The 13,244-nt window shown below is 52.7% G+C and overlaps 7 protein-coding genes across 7 annotated transcripts; 4 read left to right on the top strand and 3 right to left on the bottom strand.

The window, feature by feature from the left end:
* Nucleotides 1–171: 171 nt before the first annotated feature.
* AYO20_08842 (hypothetical protein) lies at nt 172–792 on the top strand (the record flags this gene model as incomplete). The annotated part of the gene is made up of 1 exon (XM_022647117.1): nt 172–792. The coding sequence occupies one exon, from the start codon at nt 172–174 to the stop codon at nt 790–792; it is 621 nt and encodes a 206-aa protein (XP_022496942.1).
* A 330-nt stretch (nt 793–1,122) lies between these two features.
* On the bottom strand, nt 1,123–1,917 carry AYO20_08841 (hypothetical protein; the record flags this gene model as incomplete). The annotated part of the gene is made up of 1 exon (XM_022647116.1): nt 1,123–1,917. One exon carries the CDS (start codon nt 1,915–1,917, stop codon nt 1,123–1,125), a length of 795 nt encoding a protein of 264 aa, XP_022496941.1.
* Nucleotides 1,918–2,539: 622 nt separating this feature from the next.
* AYO20_08840 (hypothetical protein) lies at nt 2,540–4,051 on the top strand (the record flags this gene model as incomplete). Its single annotated transcript, XM_022647115.1, has 1 exon — nt 2,540–4,051. The coding sequence occupies one exon, from the start codon at nt 2,540–2,542 to the stop codon at nt 4,049–4,051; it is 1,512 nt and encodes a 503-aa protein (XP_022496940.1).
* A 205-nt stretch (nt 4,052–4,256) lies between these two features.
* Nucleotides 4,257–5,300, top strand: AYO20_08839 (hypothetical protein; the record flags this gene model as incomplete). Its single annotated transcript, XM_022647114.1, has 3 exons — nt 4,257–4,278; nt 4,383–4,462; nt 4,572–5,300. The coding sequence occupies 3 exons, from the start codon at nt 4,257–4,259 to the stop codon at nt 5,298–5,300; spliced, it is 831 nt and encodes a 276-aa protein (XP_022496939.1).
* Nucleotides 5,301–5,936: 636 nt separating this feature from the next.
* On the bottom strand, nt 5,937–8,647 carry AYO20_08838 (hypothetical protein; the record flags this gene model as incomplete). Its single annotated transcript, XM_022647113.1, has 5 exons — nt 5,937–5,989; nt 6,228–6,356; nt 6,595–6,711; nt 7,133–8,451; nt 8,511–8,647. 5 exons carry the CDS (start codon nt 8,645–8,647, stop codon nt 5,937–5,939), a joined length of 1,755 nt encoding a protein of 584 aa, XP_022496938.1.
* Nucleotides 8,648–9,375: 728 nt separating this feature from the next.
* On the top strand, nt 9,376–10,079 carry AYO20_08837 (proteasome subunit beta type-3; the record flags this gene model as incomplete). The annotated part of the gene is made up of 2 exons (XM_022647112.1): nt 9,376–9,810; nt 9,936–10,079. The coding sequence occupies 2 exons, from the start codon at nt 9,376–9,378 to the stop codon at nt 10,077–10,079; spliced, it is 579 nt and encodes a 192-aa protein (XP_022496937.1).
* Nucleotides 10,080–10,726: 647 nt separating this feature from the next.
* Nucleotides 10,727–13,209, bottom strand: AYO20_08836 (hypothetical protein; the record flags this gene model as incomplete). The annotated part of the gene is made up of 4 exons (XM_022647111.1): nt 10,727–12,611; nt 12,664–12,791; nt 12,846–12,983; nt 13,039–13,209. The coding sequence occupies 4 exons, from the start codon at nt 13,207–13,209 to the stop codon at nt 10,727–10,729; spliced, it is 2,322 nt and encodes a 773-aa protein (XP_022496936.1).
* Between the last annotated feature and the right edge of the window lie 35 nt (nt 13,210–13,244).

Genomic DNA, 13,244 nt, shown 5'->3' with positions numbered 1-13,244 from the left:
AGGCTATCGATATCCCAACCGATTTATAACCACGACCAACATCACTCCCGTTACTGCCCTCACTACTAGGTACCAGTACTGGGTCCTGCACCATACACGAAACCGCCATACCATTCATTTCATTCCTTCGCAGCGTCACAAAGCAGCTGCCCCCCTCGCCATAGTCGGACCATGGGCTCTACCGACACTCGTCGCGGTGGCGCGGAGCCACCAACGCCGCAGTCGACTCTGCTGGACCACTTCCGCTCTATACCATGGTGCGTGCCGCACGTGTCAGACCCGGCGTTTCGGCGGGTGAACATGTCTCGAACGCTGATGCAGCCGGGAAACGGACACTCGCTGATGGCCGAGACGTGGAACACGGACAAGACCATCACGCACCTGCTGTCGCTGTACCGGCCTCCCGTCCACGACAGTGCAGACACCCACCGGGGGCCGGGAATCGGGACGGACAGCCAGACTCGCGGCGAAGTACGCCGCTTCTACACGTTCGGGACCGGCATGAACGCGCACCCGGACACGCTGCACGGCGGCGTCGTGGCGACCGTGCTGGACAGCACTATGGGCAACATCATCGGCCACCAGATGCCGAGCCGGCTGGCCACCTTCACCGTCGCGCTGAACGTAACGTACAAGAAACCCGTGGGCACGCCGGGGACCATCATGGCGAGGTCGTGGATCACCAGGGCCGAGGGCCGCAAGATCTGGGTCCACGGCGTCATCGAGGACGGACAAGGGAATGTCCACGCAGAGGCTGACGGGATGTGGCTGAGGGCGAAGCCGAAGTTGTAGCTTTAGCTGTGGCTACAGGTGTAGACGAGATGCATGATAGGGGGAATTAGGGGTTTGGACAAGGGGGTGGGTTTAAAGGATCGATCGATATGGTAGAGTATCGAACTTTGTTCTTCTGTTATAGATAGACAGGTAACACAGAGGCCGGCGACTCCGTCCACCGCCCAGAATACAACCATACAACCATACATCTGATCCGATCCCCACTGGGTGTTTGTCGCTCTGCTCTCCGTAAAGCTACCTCAGTTATATGTGATCTTACAAGAAAGGCTTCACCTCCCCAACCAACACGATAGCAAGACCATGTATCCCTCCTAAAGCACTGCCAGCTTAGGGCGGTAGGTGGCCCCATGCTTGGTCCTTGTCCCACTTGATGTTGAATCTCGGGCCACCGTGACCCAATAAATCCGCATCGTCAATATCCCACGCCGCCAGGTTCTGCATAAAGTATTGGTACTGGGCCTCGGTCTCCGACATCCACATTCGACAGTAGCTGTTGTCAATGTTGAACTCCCACGCATTGGGCTTGAGCACCCTTCGCATCTCCTCTCCGTCCACAATCTTGTTCTGCACGATGCTGAGATCGGGCAGCTGCACCGTAGGATAGTCCCTGTAGAATGGATCCTTGACGCTCACCCACTCACCACAGCACCTGTCGATGCTGGGCCCATCCAACGTGAGGTCGACCGGTTCTGATCCCGTCACACACCACGCGGCGGCTTCCATGTAAAAGGGCGGCTCCAAAAAGCACCAGTTCCGCCAGTTGGCCGCCGCAGCGACCGCGTGTCGCGGGCACGTGTGGTTGAATCTCGGCAGGCCGGCATCGACAAAAACCCACTGATGGGGACAACGTAGACCGTTACATCCGATCCGGACTCTGTAAAGATCCACCGCTTTGGGGATCCCACCTGGTGTGCCGGGGGGACATTCCACCGGATCAAGCTCCAAATCCTCGTTGACACAGACCCATTGCTCCTCACTACTGCGTGCGGCGGTATCTCGAGGGACGGGCATATGGTGCGTGATGTCGGTTCTGTTGGGTTGAAAAATGCGGCGTGGAAGAGCTGTTACTTGGAGTGCGAGGGCAAGGGTCAAGGTGACCGTCGAGAAGACTCTGATGGCCATTGTTGCTATTTAAGAGGGGTGGTATTCTTCGTGATCGTGGTGAATCTGGACTGCTGTTGGAGGTAAAGAATCTAGATGTTGAACAATGTGATATACGAACACTCAGACCGAACATGCACGACTTAAATAATTCCCGGGAAGACTGGTAAAGCCTTGAGGTCCTTCAGGTCCCATCTGACTTACCTGGAGCTTCATTTTCACACGCCCTTCTGACCAAGGGCATCTATGGCACCTGAGTCGAGAACCACTCTCGAGTTCCAGCCTTCAAGTGAGGCTAAGTGAACACCAAAGTCTTGCATGAGGCACGAACCAGAGGAAAGGCCAGAGGGACAGGACCCCAACACATGAGATGGTAGAACCACCATTTCAGAAAAGCCAAAAGTGTGTTCTGTATGGAAATGGAGGAGGACCTGTACGGACCACGGATCAGGGCGTGAGAAGGAAATACGCGGTACGGTGGAGCATGTTCATCGTCGCGAACCTGTTAATTGAGACGCGCCTTTCCACGTTTACGCGTTGGTGTTCCGCATGTCACACTCAGTGAACGAACCAAGCCTCAAAGCACGCTCAATACATTCAACAAACGCCTCAGTTCGGCGACACTTCTCAAAGTGTTGTGAAAATGGCTCCTCTAAAGAGTCTGCTGCGGCCCTGGCAAAAGGACGACAAATATGACCAGAGACGAAGAGCCCCGTCTTCCTACGATCCCCTCTATTCCTACCGATTATCCCGAGGCGACACCAAACAATACCACCAGCAATTCGGTGACATGTACTTTTTGCGCCTGGCCAAGTTGAAACCCGTGGTGGAGAAGATTGCTGAAGAAGACTGGGCCGACTTCGAGATCGCAGGAGAAAAGGCACAGAGAGTGGACAGGGTGCTAGATGTCCGTCAAGGCCAATTGTGCTGGGTTGTGGGAACAATCTACATGGACATGCCTCTGAAACCGAACATTCTGGAGGATATATCGAAAGAGCACTGGGTTGCAGGCGCACCACCGCGACAGTCATACTTGACTGCAGATGGGGAAACACAGATCATGCTGGAGGACGAATCTGGCCGACTTCGATTAGCAGGAGCAACCCTAAAAAGCAGCTTGTTGGTCACCGGCGTCATTGTCGCTGTGCTGGGTACCGAAACCGCAAATGGAGACTTTGACGTGCTGGATCTACACATCCCTGACCTACCGCGACAGCCCAAGAGATGGGAACGGGACGAAGAGGAAGACACACGAATGCAGGTCGATCAACAACGAAAGAAGATCGCTCTCATCAGCGGGCTTGACTTTTCCGAGACCGAGGCTGACACACTGAATGTTTCACTTCTCTCTGAATTCCTGCTTGCAGAGGCCTTGGACGAAGACGATCGGGAGGAAGCCAGCAAAATCTCTCGCCTCATAATTGCGGGCAATTCTATCGCGTCCGACCTGCTTTCAGGTCATCAAATGTCGATTGAAGACGGCAAGAAGCCTGGAAACCGCAGATACGGCTACGACGCGGCTTCGTACAATCCCACACCAACGTCCCATCTCGACCAGTTCCTCGCCGAGCTCCTCCCCAGCATCCCAATTACAATAATGTCAGGCGAACAAGACCCCGCAAATGCAAGCTTACCGCAACAGCCAATCCATCCAGCCATGTTGCCGCACTCTCGGGCTTACGCCACCACTAATATCGCCGAGCCAGAAGAAGAGGAGCCAGGATGGCTGGACAGTGTGACGAACCCTTGGGATGGCGATGTGGACGGCTGGCGATTCATGGGCAACAGCGGCCAGCCTGTGGACGACATCCTCAGGTACGTGGACCTTGGGGGTCCGGAAGGGAAAGGGGCAGACGGGAGATTGGAGGTCATGGCGAGCATGTTGCGCTGGCGATGTGGCGCCCCAACCGCTCCAGATACCCTCTGGTGCTATCCATTCCAAGATCGCGACCAATTTGTCATTGAAGAGTGTCCGCACGTCTTCTTCGTGGGAAACCAGCCGAGATTTGATACTACGGTCATTGACGGTCCCGACGGGCAGCAAGTCCGACTCATCGCGATCCCACGTTTTCACGAAACTGGAGAGCTTGTGCTGGTCGATTCCGAGACGCTGGAGGTTGAGGTAGTCCGGTTTGACATTCACGATCCTGCTTAGATCAAATGCGACGAAAATCGTGGCCAGGACTGTAATATCAAAACCACCCGGAAACTTTTCCGCCTGCCCCGAAAAGAAATTCACGGAGTTTTCATCCAACACAAAATGATATCTTTGTTGTACAGTACAGTACCGAATGATGTGATGATATGACATGATATGACAGTCGCAAAACCCATGATACCATGATGGATAGATCTAGACAATGCGCATCAACGAACATACTTGTGAGTATTGAGGATATCGCCGTCTTGCCTCGAGTTCGCCCGCCTTGCTCAAAAAGTTTTCTGAAATGTTATTCCTCCTCTGACCTATCTGTGTACATACATAGGCGTCTCCACGACGAAAGTGGTTTTGGTACCCTATTCGGCGCACCATGTGCCCAAATACCACGGATGGATGAAGGATCCTGTACGTATTGATATCAACAACGCCTGCCCCTCTAGCCAGGGGGTTGGGACCCAACAAAAGATAATACACTGGCTTTTTTTTTTGGTTCTGACAGTTTGAGAAAAATTAGGAAATCCAAGAAGCCACGGCGTCTGAACCCCTGACGCTGGAAGAGGAATATGCCATGCAACGCAGCTGGCGCGACGATGGGGATAAATTGACCTTTATCGTCTGTCAACCACACTCCTGCGCCGACGCCGATGGGGTGGAGTGTCACGAGAGCAGCGATGGAGAGACTCAGCGCGAGATCGACGCCATGGTCGGAGACGTGAACCTCTTCATCTCCACCGCCCCGGCCCAAGACGACTCCGCCCAGGGCGAGGGCGAGGGCGGGGGCGAGATCCTCGTGGCAGGTGAACTCGAACTCATGATCGCAGAGACGGCCCAACAACGCAAGGGGTACGGCCGAGCCACGCTGCTCGCGTTTCTGAAGTACATTACCCAACACGAGCGCGAGATCCTGGCCGAGTTCCAGGACTACTCTCACCATGGACCTGCTCCTGGTTCTCCCACGACCACGACCACAATTCCCAGACAACAAGCCCACTTCATGCACCTCTCCGTGAAAATCGGCGGCACGAACCTCCGGAGCATTGCCCTCTTTGAGAGTCTGGCGTTCCGCAAAACGGGCGAGAACCCGAATTACTTTGGCGAGTACGAGCTGCGTCTGTCGCGCGCGGAACTGGGGGATTTGATCGCGCGTGTCGAGGGTGATCATGATGCGGTGGCGGCGGCGGACACGGCAGAGCGCAAGGGGTTTCTTGTGGGGTATCGCGAGGCGCGGTATTCGTGCCATTAATAGGGAGTGAGGTCCGTGCGGACGGAAAAGGACAGGGACAGGGACAGGAGAGAGGGAGAGGGTAGATGTGCGGATGGAACAGAAAGGGCCTGAAAGGGTATGGGTCTACCTCGCCTATGATACTACAAGTATGCAGCGCAGCGCCTGGTGCCCATTAGGGTGCAGAATGGTTTTTTTTTGTGTGTGTATTGCGAAACATGTCTGGAGTCTCGAGGATGTTCTCGCGAGTCTAACGAGCAATGTGTGCGCCGTAGACTACCTACGGGGTAGGTACTAGAGCACCTCAGACCCGCAGGCCTTTCATCCCATCTCGCCCCTAGTTCCTAGTTCTCTGAACATTCCACAAGATGTCCGACCGCCTTTTCAGCCATGTCCATCCATTTCAATTCATCTGATTCTTCTCGTGGCCTTACAAAGCCCAGGCAGACGAGAAGCTCCTCTCAAGTCTAGTCCCTAGTCCCTAGTCCCTAGTCACACCATCCATTTCTCTTGGTTTTGTTTTTCATCAATTGGTCCACAGGAAATAAAATGTGGTTCATCATTTCTGTCCATCATCCATGACCGTGGATACCATAATAATCCCCCCTCCACTTTTGACCAAGTTGAGCGATATTGGAGGCAATAAGCAAAAGACCTTTAGTTCTTCTTGGGCTTCTTGTTCTTCTTGCCGATTTCGACGAAGGGCATCGCTGTAAGTAGAAAGATGAATGTTAGCCAGGGCCAAGTTCGCGCAAGATATTTATGTATGGGCCACTGCGGGAAGGGCATGAATTCCATCGGCGGGCAGGTCTTCGGTGCTGGCAGCCCTTTGCGAGTTATGCCACTTTCTTCCAATCCAATCCAGACAAATCGCACTTCAGACCCGACAAATATGCCCCACAAACACATCGCTCTTCAAAGCTGCACTGGGGATGAGGCTAGACTTACTGGGCGGCAGACTCTGCTTGATCTTGTCGGCTTTGTCCGAGTCTTTGAGGATCAGGGTGTACAGGTACCGCTTGCATCGGATCTTCATCTTGATGTCCTTCGACTTTGAGGATTTCTTAAGGCGGGCACCTACATATCGCAGTAACAGAGTTAGCAAATCACTGGGACTGCGCTTCATTGTACGGCAAGTGACGCTGTCTATAGTGCCTGTGTTCACCAAAAGCATGGACTTTCGGAGGGAGTTTCAGGGCATTATTTGCGTCGTAGGTACTCTGTCAAGCGCAGGAGCACTGGCAGTGCAGGCACCACACTTGAAGAGGAACTTATCGCAGGAAATGATATTTGGTTCAGAGTTGCTGTGTCGCACCTTTAGCATCCTTTCTGCGGGCAATTTCGAGGAATTGCTTGATATCGGTGACTTCGGACGGCATCTTGAAATGTTCAAAATCGATCGACGAGGGAGATTGTAGACGGGCGTTGTAGACTTGAATTTGGTGAGATGGTTCCCAATCGCAGTTTCGGTGCGGGCTGCTTGACAAAACTGAAAATGCGATTGTGGGCGGGGGATCCTCGGCAGTTTACTAGCGTCGGAGCTTGTCGGAGATAACCCAGCGTATTTGACGAGGCTGAACATCCCGATTTACCTCGTACTTGGTAGGTACCTTTTGCATCGTACTCATCTGACCAACACAGCTAACGGCGAGTGTGCAACTACACAGGGGTATACTCCCTGTCTATAACCTCACACCGAGAAGTCAGTATTGGATTTTGTCTGAGCAGTGCGCATTCCAAGCTTCAAAGGTATCACATGTGATTCAGACGCCAGAAGACCAGTACATTTGTTCTCATTGAAGTGGACTATTTCTTGCCCAAACCCTTCAGCCACTTTGGCAGCCTTTTCTTACCATCCCCGGGCCCTTCGCTTGTGTCCTTAGTCCCCAGATTGACCTTGATACCAGGCTCTTCGTCAGCCTCGACATCCACAGTTGGGAGATCCTGCACTTTCACTTCTTGGGCCTGCTCCCTCAACTCCACCTTCAGTACAGACTTTACGCTCCTCGCATGAAGGCTGGCCTTATGGTCATCCCATTGAAATGTGACTAGCACTCGCCCTTTGAGCTGAAGATCTTTGATTAGTTTCTTCGCGCTGTCGTCTGGAATGATTTCATTCTTTCCTCTGATACCAGGATTTCGAAGCATGAAATGCTCTGCTCGGTATTGCTGCTCCAGACACTCTCGTACAAAGTTGTATAGATCCGCTGCGGTGTCGCCCTGCTCAAATCTGGCACTAACCGCACTCTGGTCGGGAAATCGAACCTTTATCTCGACTTCCTTTACGGCAGCCCATTTGGCTGCTTCCTCTTGAGCTTGGGCTGCAAGCTCGGCTTCTGTTGGTAGCCGCACATTTCTTGAGTTCTGCTGTAGCAGTTTTTGGTGGACCTGGGCGTGTTCAACTGTGGGGGTATAGTCCGCTTCGTTGTGAGACATGAGGGCGGCCGAAGGAGTGGATGAGCTCGGCGGCCGGAACACGGAGACCGGACGACTCGTTGACGAACTGGAAGTTTCAGGTTGTGAAGGTAATGATGTTGATGTTTCTTCTTGGGCCTGAGGAGGGAGCTGCGAGGGTCTCTCCTCATTCCACTCTGGCTGAGTCCCGGCCGATCCAGTTTGTGGCTCACTTGAAGCCGAAGTCTCTTGTTGGCGCGGCGGTTGAGCAGCTGTTCCCTCGACCGAGTCGAAATAGCTTTGTATCTGCGCCATGGCCTCCTCTAGCGGAGTTTCAGTTGTCCGAAAACTCAGCCTCAAGAGAGCTGTACCGCTGTTGAGACCTAGTTGTGCTAGAGATTTTTGTAGGTCCGTAAACGACGCCAATTCTCTGTTCATGACCTGTATCACCGGCTGTTCATAATACAGTCTGCCACCACCCGAACTGCCCTGGCTCGCAGATGGTACCCCTCTGGCAGTGAAATTCCGAGTACTGGGAGTACCTCCGCCCGCAACGCCGGCTTCGAACTTCCTGAGCACAAGCCATAATGTGGTCGAACTGGGAAACTTGTCTGTAAGCCTGGCGTTAGGTACACCTCTTGCTTCTGATTCCGGCAATTGTAGGGCTATTGAGACGACGCCGGCCGATTTAGAGAGTTGGACCAATTCTAGTTTTGCGCCCGAGGAAAGACCCGAGAGGCGAATCGTTCTGGAGAGGTCGACGGGCTTGTTATTATGCCTGCAAAGCAACTATCAGTCAACCTGGGTGTGCGCAGGCATCCATGGGATGAAACGTACTTCAAACCATATTGAGCGGCGTTGACTCCCAATTTCGTGCACGCCTCTTCTAGAACCTCGCTCAGGTTCTTACCCGGGGTAGTCTTTATTGTGGCTCTTCGAGCCGTCGAGTCGATCACCACTACGTGAGAAGCCATGTTCGATCGTCAGGGCGACAGCCTGGTGGGGTTGCGTGGAGGGGATAACTCTTATGCTTGAAGGGAGTTGGATGGTCTGGATAGCAGCTGTAATGGTCGGGCTTTGTAAGTTGAGTAGAGTGTTTGGTAGAAGTGGCTAGAAAGTATTCATCCACCCAGATGGGGCTGCAGGCTGCTATCCATATCATGGAATGTGTTGGATGCTGTTGCAGCTTTACTAACGATCCAGTAGCGGCGAAAGATGGCCATAGGCGTGTACAGGCGTGCCGCAGGCAAAGAGGGTCGGCGTCACCAAGCGTCATGGCGGAGGAATTAGGTAAGACTGCCGCCTATTGGCCCCTGTAGCTTCTAGCGCCTGCTTCTCCAGTTTGAGCCTCACTAGCCTCAGTTGAGCATCAGCCTCGTGCCTGCGGAAACGCGTTTGCATTTTGTGCCTGCGCATCGCTCTCCGGCCTTTTGGGATCGATAGTTATCCAGATCCTGTCACTTACATCCGCCATTCGACTCAACGCCCTGTTGATTGCTTGTCTTAATCCTATTCCTTCCCCTTTGCTTGAATCTTTCTCGTCTGCAAGATGGTAAGCAATCTTCAGCATCAGAACGCAGCCGTAATTCAATGCTAACCAATCCACTACAGAGCTCTCCATTCGACATCAGTACTTCTCCCTTCTGTCCTCCTGCTCCTATAGTATCTAATATGTGATTCAGATGGTGGTGCGTGTGTTGCGATGGTCGGCAAGGACTGCGTTGCCATAGCTTGCGACCTGCGACTGGGCATGCAAGCGTTGACCGTGTCAAACAACTTCCCCAAGATATTCAATTACGCTCCCAGTGTCTTTCTCGGCCTGACGGGACTGGCGACCGATGTACAAACAGTCAGTGACACCTTCCGGTACAAGGTCAACATGTATCGACTACGCGAAGAACGAAACATTTCCCCTCAGACACTGGCCAACCTGGTCAGCAGTTCACTGTATGAGCGGCGGTTTGGACCTTGGTTTGTGAGCCCAGTGCTTGCAGGGATAAATCACACGACGGGCAAACCATTCATCTGCGGGTTTGACAGTATAGGCTGCATTGATTTTGCAAAGGATTTCATCGTGGCAGGCACCGCGAGTGACCAGCTGTTTGGAACGTGTGAAGGACTATGGGAGCCGGATTTGGTGAGACACATCTATGCGCAATCCCTACACACCACTTCTTGTCTATCTGCCATGCAAGCCACGGCAGGGCGTATATTCCAACCCATTCTTGCCGGAATGTCGAGTCTAACGATGCTTGTCACCAGGAACCGGAGGACCTTTTTGAAACGATTTCGCAAGCCCTACTGAACGCCGTGGATCGAGATGCCTTGTCAGGCTGGGGCGCACACGTCTACATCATTGAGAAGGACAAGGTGACGAAGAGACTCCTGAAGGGGCGGCAAGACTAAATGGCGGGATCGACCAGCAGAGCCTGGAGTCTGTGTCGTATGTCAAGAACGCATACTAGCAGAAGGAGGCCGGAGGGTTAGGATACGTGCGCGAACAGCATCTAGCACACACACGGAAAACGGGTAAACGGCATATGGCGTTCCTATTACTCTTCCCGTATGGAAAATTTTGGGGGCTTTGTGATGCCTCTCTTGATTCCCTTGCTTCCGCATTCTCGCTCTCTATTTGTCTGTCTGTCTGTATATCTGTCTCTGCGTACCTGTGTGCGTAGTACACCCGGAATATGAGCTTCACCAGACTAACACTTACATTCAATGAGAGAGGGTGTATGAGAGGGAGAGAGCGAGCGCCCCACATATGTCATATGTCTGTCTACATATAGGGTGTCTAGCAGCTCCTGTTTCTATAACGTGCCAAAGGAAGCTCTAATCTCCCAGACGGAGGATGCATACTCGGTACCTAGGTATAAAGTGTAGAGCACAACGAACAAATGTGAACCCAGTCGCCCTAATACGGTATTCAGTACCTCTGCTCATCGGTAGTCCGTGCTTTTTCTTCCCCATCTGCATCCGTCTCTCCATTTATCCCGCTTCTCGTCTCTTCTGTCCTCAACCCCTTCTTCTGCTCGTCTTCGCTGGCCTCCTACTCATCTCCCAACTCGAGTTTTGCCCTTTCCGCCCAAAACCCCATCGAGTGCATCGTCCCAGCTGTCCTTGATCTCCCCGCAGATCGTCTCCATCGTCACTTCGTCGCAGATGCTCTCAATCAAATTCTCCCACTTCTCACCATTAGGGAGAACGTCTCCTTCGGTACCGTCGCTCCCCTCGGCGTCGCTGCCGCGTCGTGCCATTCCCAAGTCGACCAGCTTGCCCAGCACGCCGGGTTCGTTGATTGATGACTTCAGCTCCCGGACATCTGTCAGGATTTGAGATTCGAGGTCGGTGATGAGTGATTGTATCTCAGAGATCATGTCCTTGGAGATGGAGTCTGAAGCAGCCTTCGAAGATTTCGCGGACTTTTGGGTCTTCTTGGTCACCAGGGAAGTGAGGTTTGCAATGACTTGCAACGTCTCAAGTTGTGTGAAGCTTCCGTGCAGATCCTCCCACGATGGCACACGAATCCCCGCAATGATCGACCCAGAGGTACTATTCCTGCGGCTCGCGAGTGCGGACGAAAGCCAGGTTTTGAGGTCGGAAAGGATGTCTGAAAGAGATGTGGAGGTGTTCTGTTGAGATGCCTGAGGCGTGGTGATGCTGCCTTCTTTGAATAAAGTTATTGCCTGGGCGAGAATCTTGAGGCATGTAAGATTGGCTTGTTCAGCTTCTGTCATTTCCGCCGATAGGTCTTCTGTAGCAGGCCAGGACACGTGGAGTTGCGCCTGTTTCAGGTTCTCGTACGCTGTTGCTATCAGGGAAGTGTGTGATGCCACCTCTGCTTTCAGATAAGTGGCTATATTGTCAAACAGTGCCATGGCGTGTATCCATCTTTCCTTCGGAAGAGGTCCGCATCGAAACTTCGCCAGCAGTTGATCGTCCTCTTCACGATAGTCAGGCATATACCCGAAATCTCGTTTGTCGACAAGGGGTTTCGAAGGGTCTGTTAGTGGCAAGACTGTATGGTCATTAGGCTCCCCTCGCCATCGCCGGATCTTCCGTTCCTCGATGGCATAGATCTGCTTGACCAGGCTGCTTTCAATCTCCGACCGCATCTTCACGCTGTTCTGGATGTTTGAGTAACTGTTAAATCGCAAGCCTTCGCGAATTCCTCTGACCAAAGCATTATCCGCATTCTCCAGAACTGTAAGTCCTGTGTCTACAGCCCAAAGCGGGTCAAATTCGTCCTGCAGGGCCGTAACAGAGGCTGGATGCAACGAGGATATTCTTGTGAGGATCCAATGTCCAACTGTTTCCCACTGCAGATTTTTGACACTGAGTTTCACAAAGTTGTCCATACCTAAAGAAAGTAATCCGAGATGGGACTGGAGCTGAACCAGCAGGATTGTCAGAATGTAATAATCTTCGAATTTTAAGCGAGTGATTTGAAGAACCATGACGGCGAACAGGGCCATCGAAGGCGAGTTTTTGCTGCTAGCAATTCGAAGGATTGCGAGAACTGCGAGGAGGGCTGCTTCTGGGCACGGAGGGCTCTCGGACAAGGACGTCTGGTATAATTGTAATGCTCTGTGCGTGAATTCGAGGAGCTCCGAGCTGGATGCATCTGGTGGAAGTGTGCTATACGCCAATTTAAGGCCGAACAGCCGTTCCAGATTGCCCTCATGGCTAGAGACTGTGTGCAGAAATTGATCGAAATGAGCCTTGTCAAGGTGTTGGAGAGGCTTCTTCAGATCATCGAAGCAAAAGGGTTTGGATGAAAACGCTTCGAAATAGTCTTTGCAAGTTTGCAGTAGACCGTCCTGATCGGCTTCGTCGTCCTGAGTCTGCTGAAACTTCAGCTTCGCGAGGTAAGCTGCGCGGACAATCGGCCTGATGGTGCACACAGAACCAAGGAGCTCTTTGCATTGTGTATCTAGCCTGCGTAGATGTCAGCGCAATGTAGCCATATGTTGTCTTCCAGCTGCCTTACCCGTTGCCCTCTGGTAATTTTGATCGTGACTGAAGCCATAGTTCCCAGATACGGTCGTCTGACTGGTGTTCTGGCTGGGACAACAGATCCTGGCACACTTTGAAAGCCTCGTCCCATTGTTCTGATACCTGCAAAGAATCAAGCAGTAGAGAGAGCACTAATTGAGGGTCCTGTTTGCCGACTCGAGATTGCATGTTCAGCGACTGTCCCTGCAAAAGTTTGACCGTCTCTTTGCCATGGCCCGTGGCGTTGAAGACTTGGACAAGCAACGCAATTTCTTCCGATTCCGAGATTGCTTTCGTGGAAGAAGATGCTTGTTCCTGCTGACCGGTAAGTCTTTCGACGCTCCTACCGAAAATCAGTCTCAAGACGCACCTCATTCTTAGGTATCGCCTCCGCGGCCTTGGACATCATGCGATACGCAAGGGTTCCAAACAAGCTGCGCTCCTTTTCAGGCAGGTCTTGTTGCATATGTATCAGATGGCACATGAGGATGTTCCAAAACTCGTAGTCTCTATCCTTGGAGAAGGAATTCCGCAAACCCATGGTGGCCTGGCGGATGGCCCCATGTCAGCCAGTCC

This window comes from Fonsecaea nubica (genome assembly GCF_001646965.1).
Source record: "Fonsecaea nubica strain CBS 269.64 chromosome Unknown Scaff74, whole genome shotgun sequence".
In the NCBI taxonomy this organism is placed as follows: Eukaryota; Fungi; Ascomycota; class Eurotiomycetes; order Chaetothyriales; family Herpotrichiellaceae; genus Fonsecaea; species Fonsecaea nubica.
Note: the sequence above shows the minus strand (reverse complement) of the source record. Positions and strands in the feature narration are given on the sequence as shown.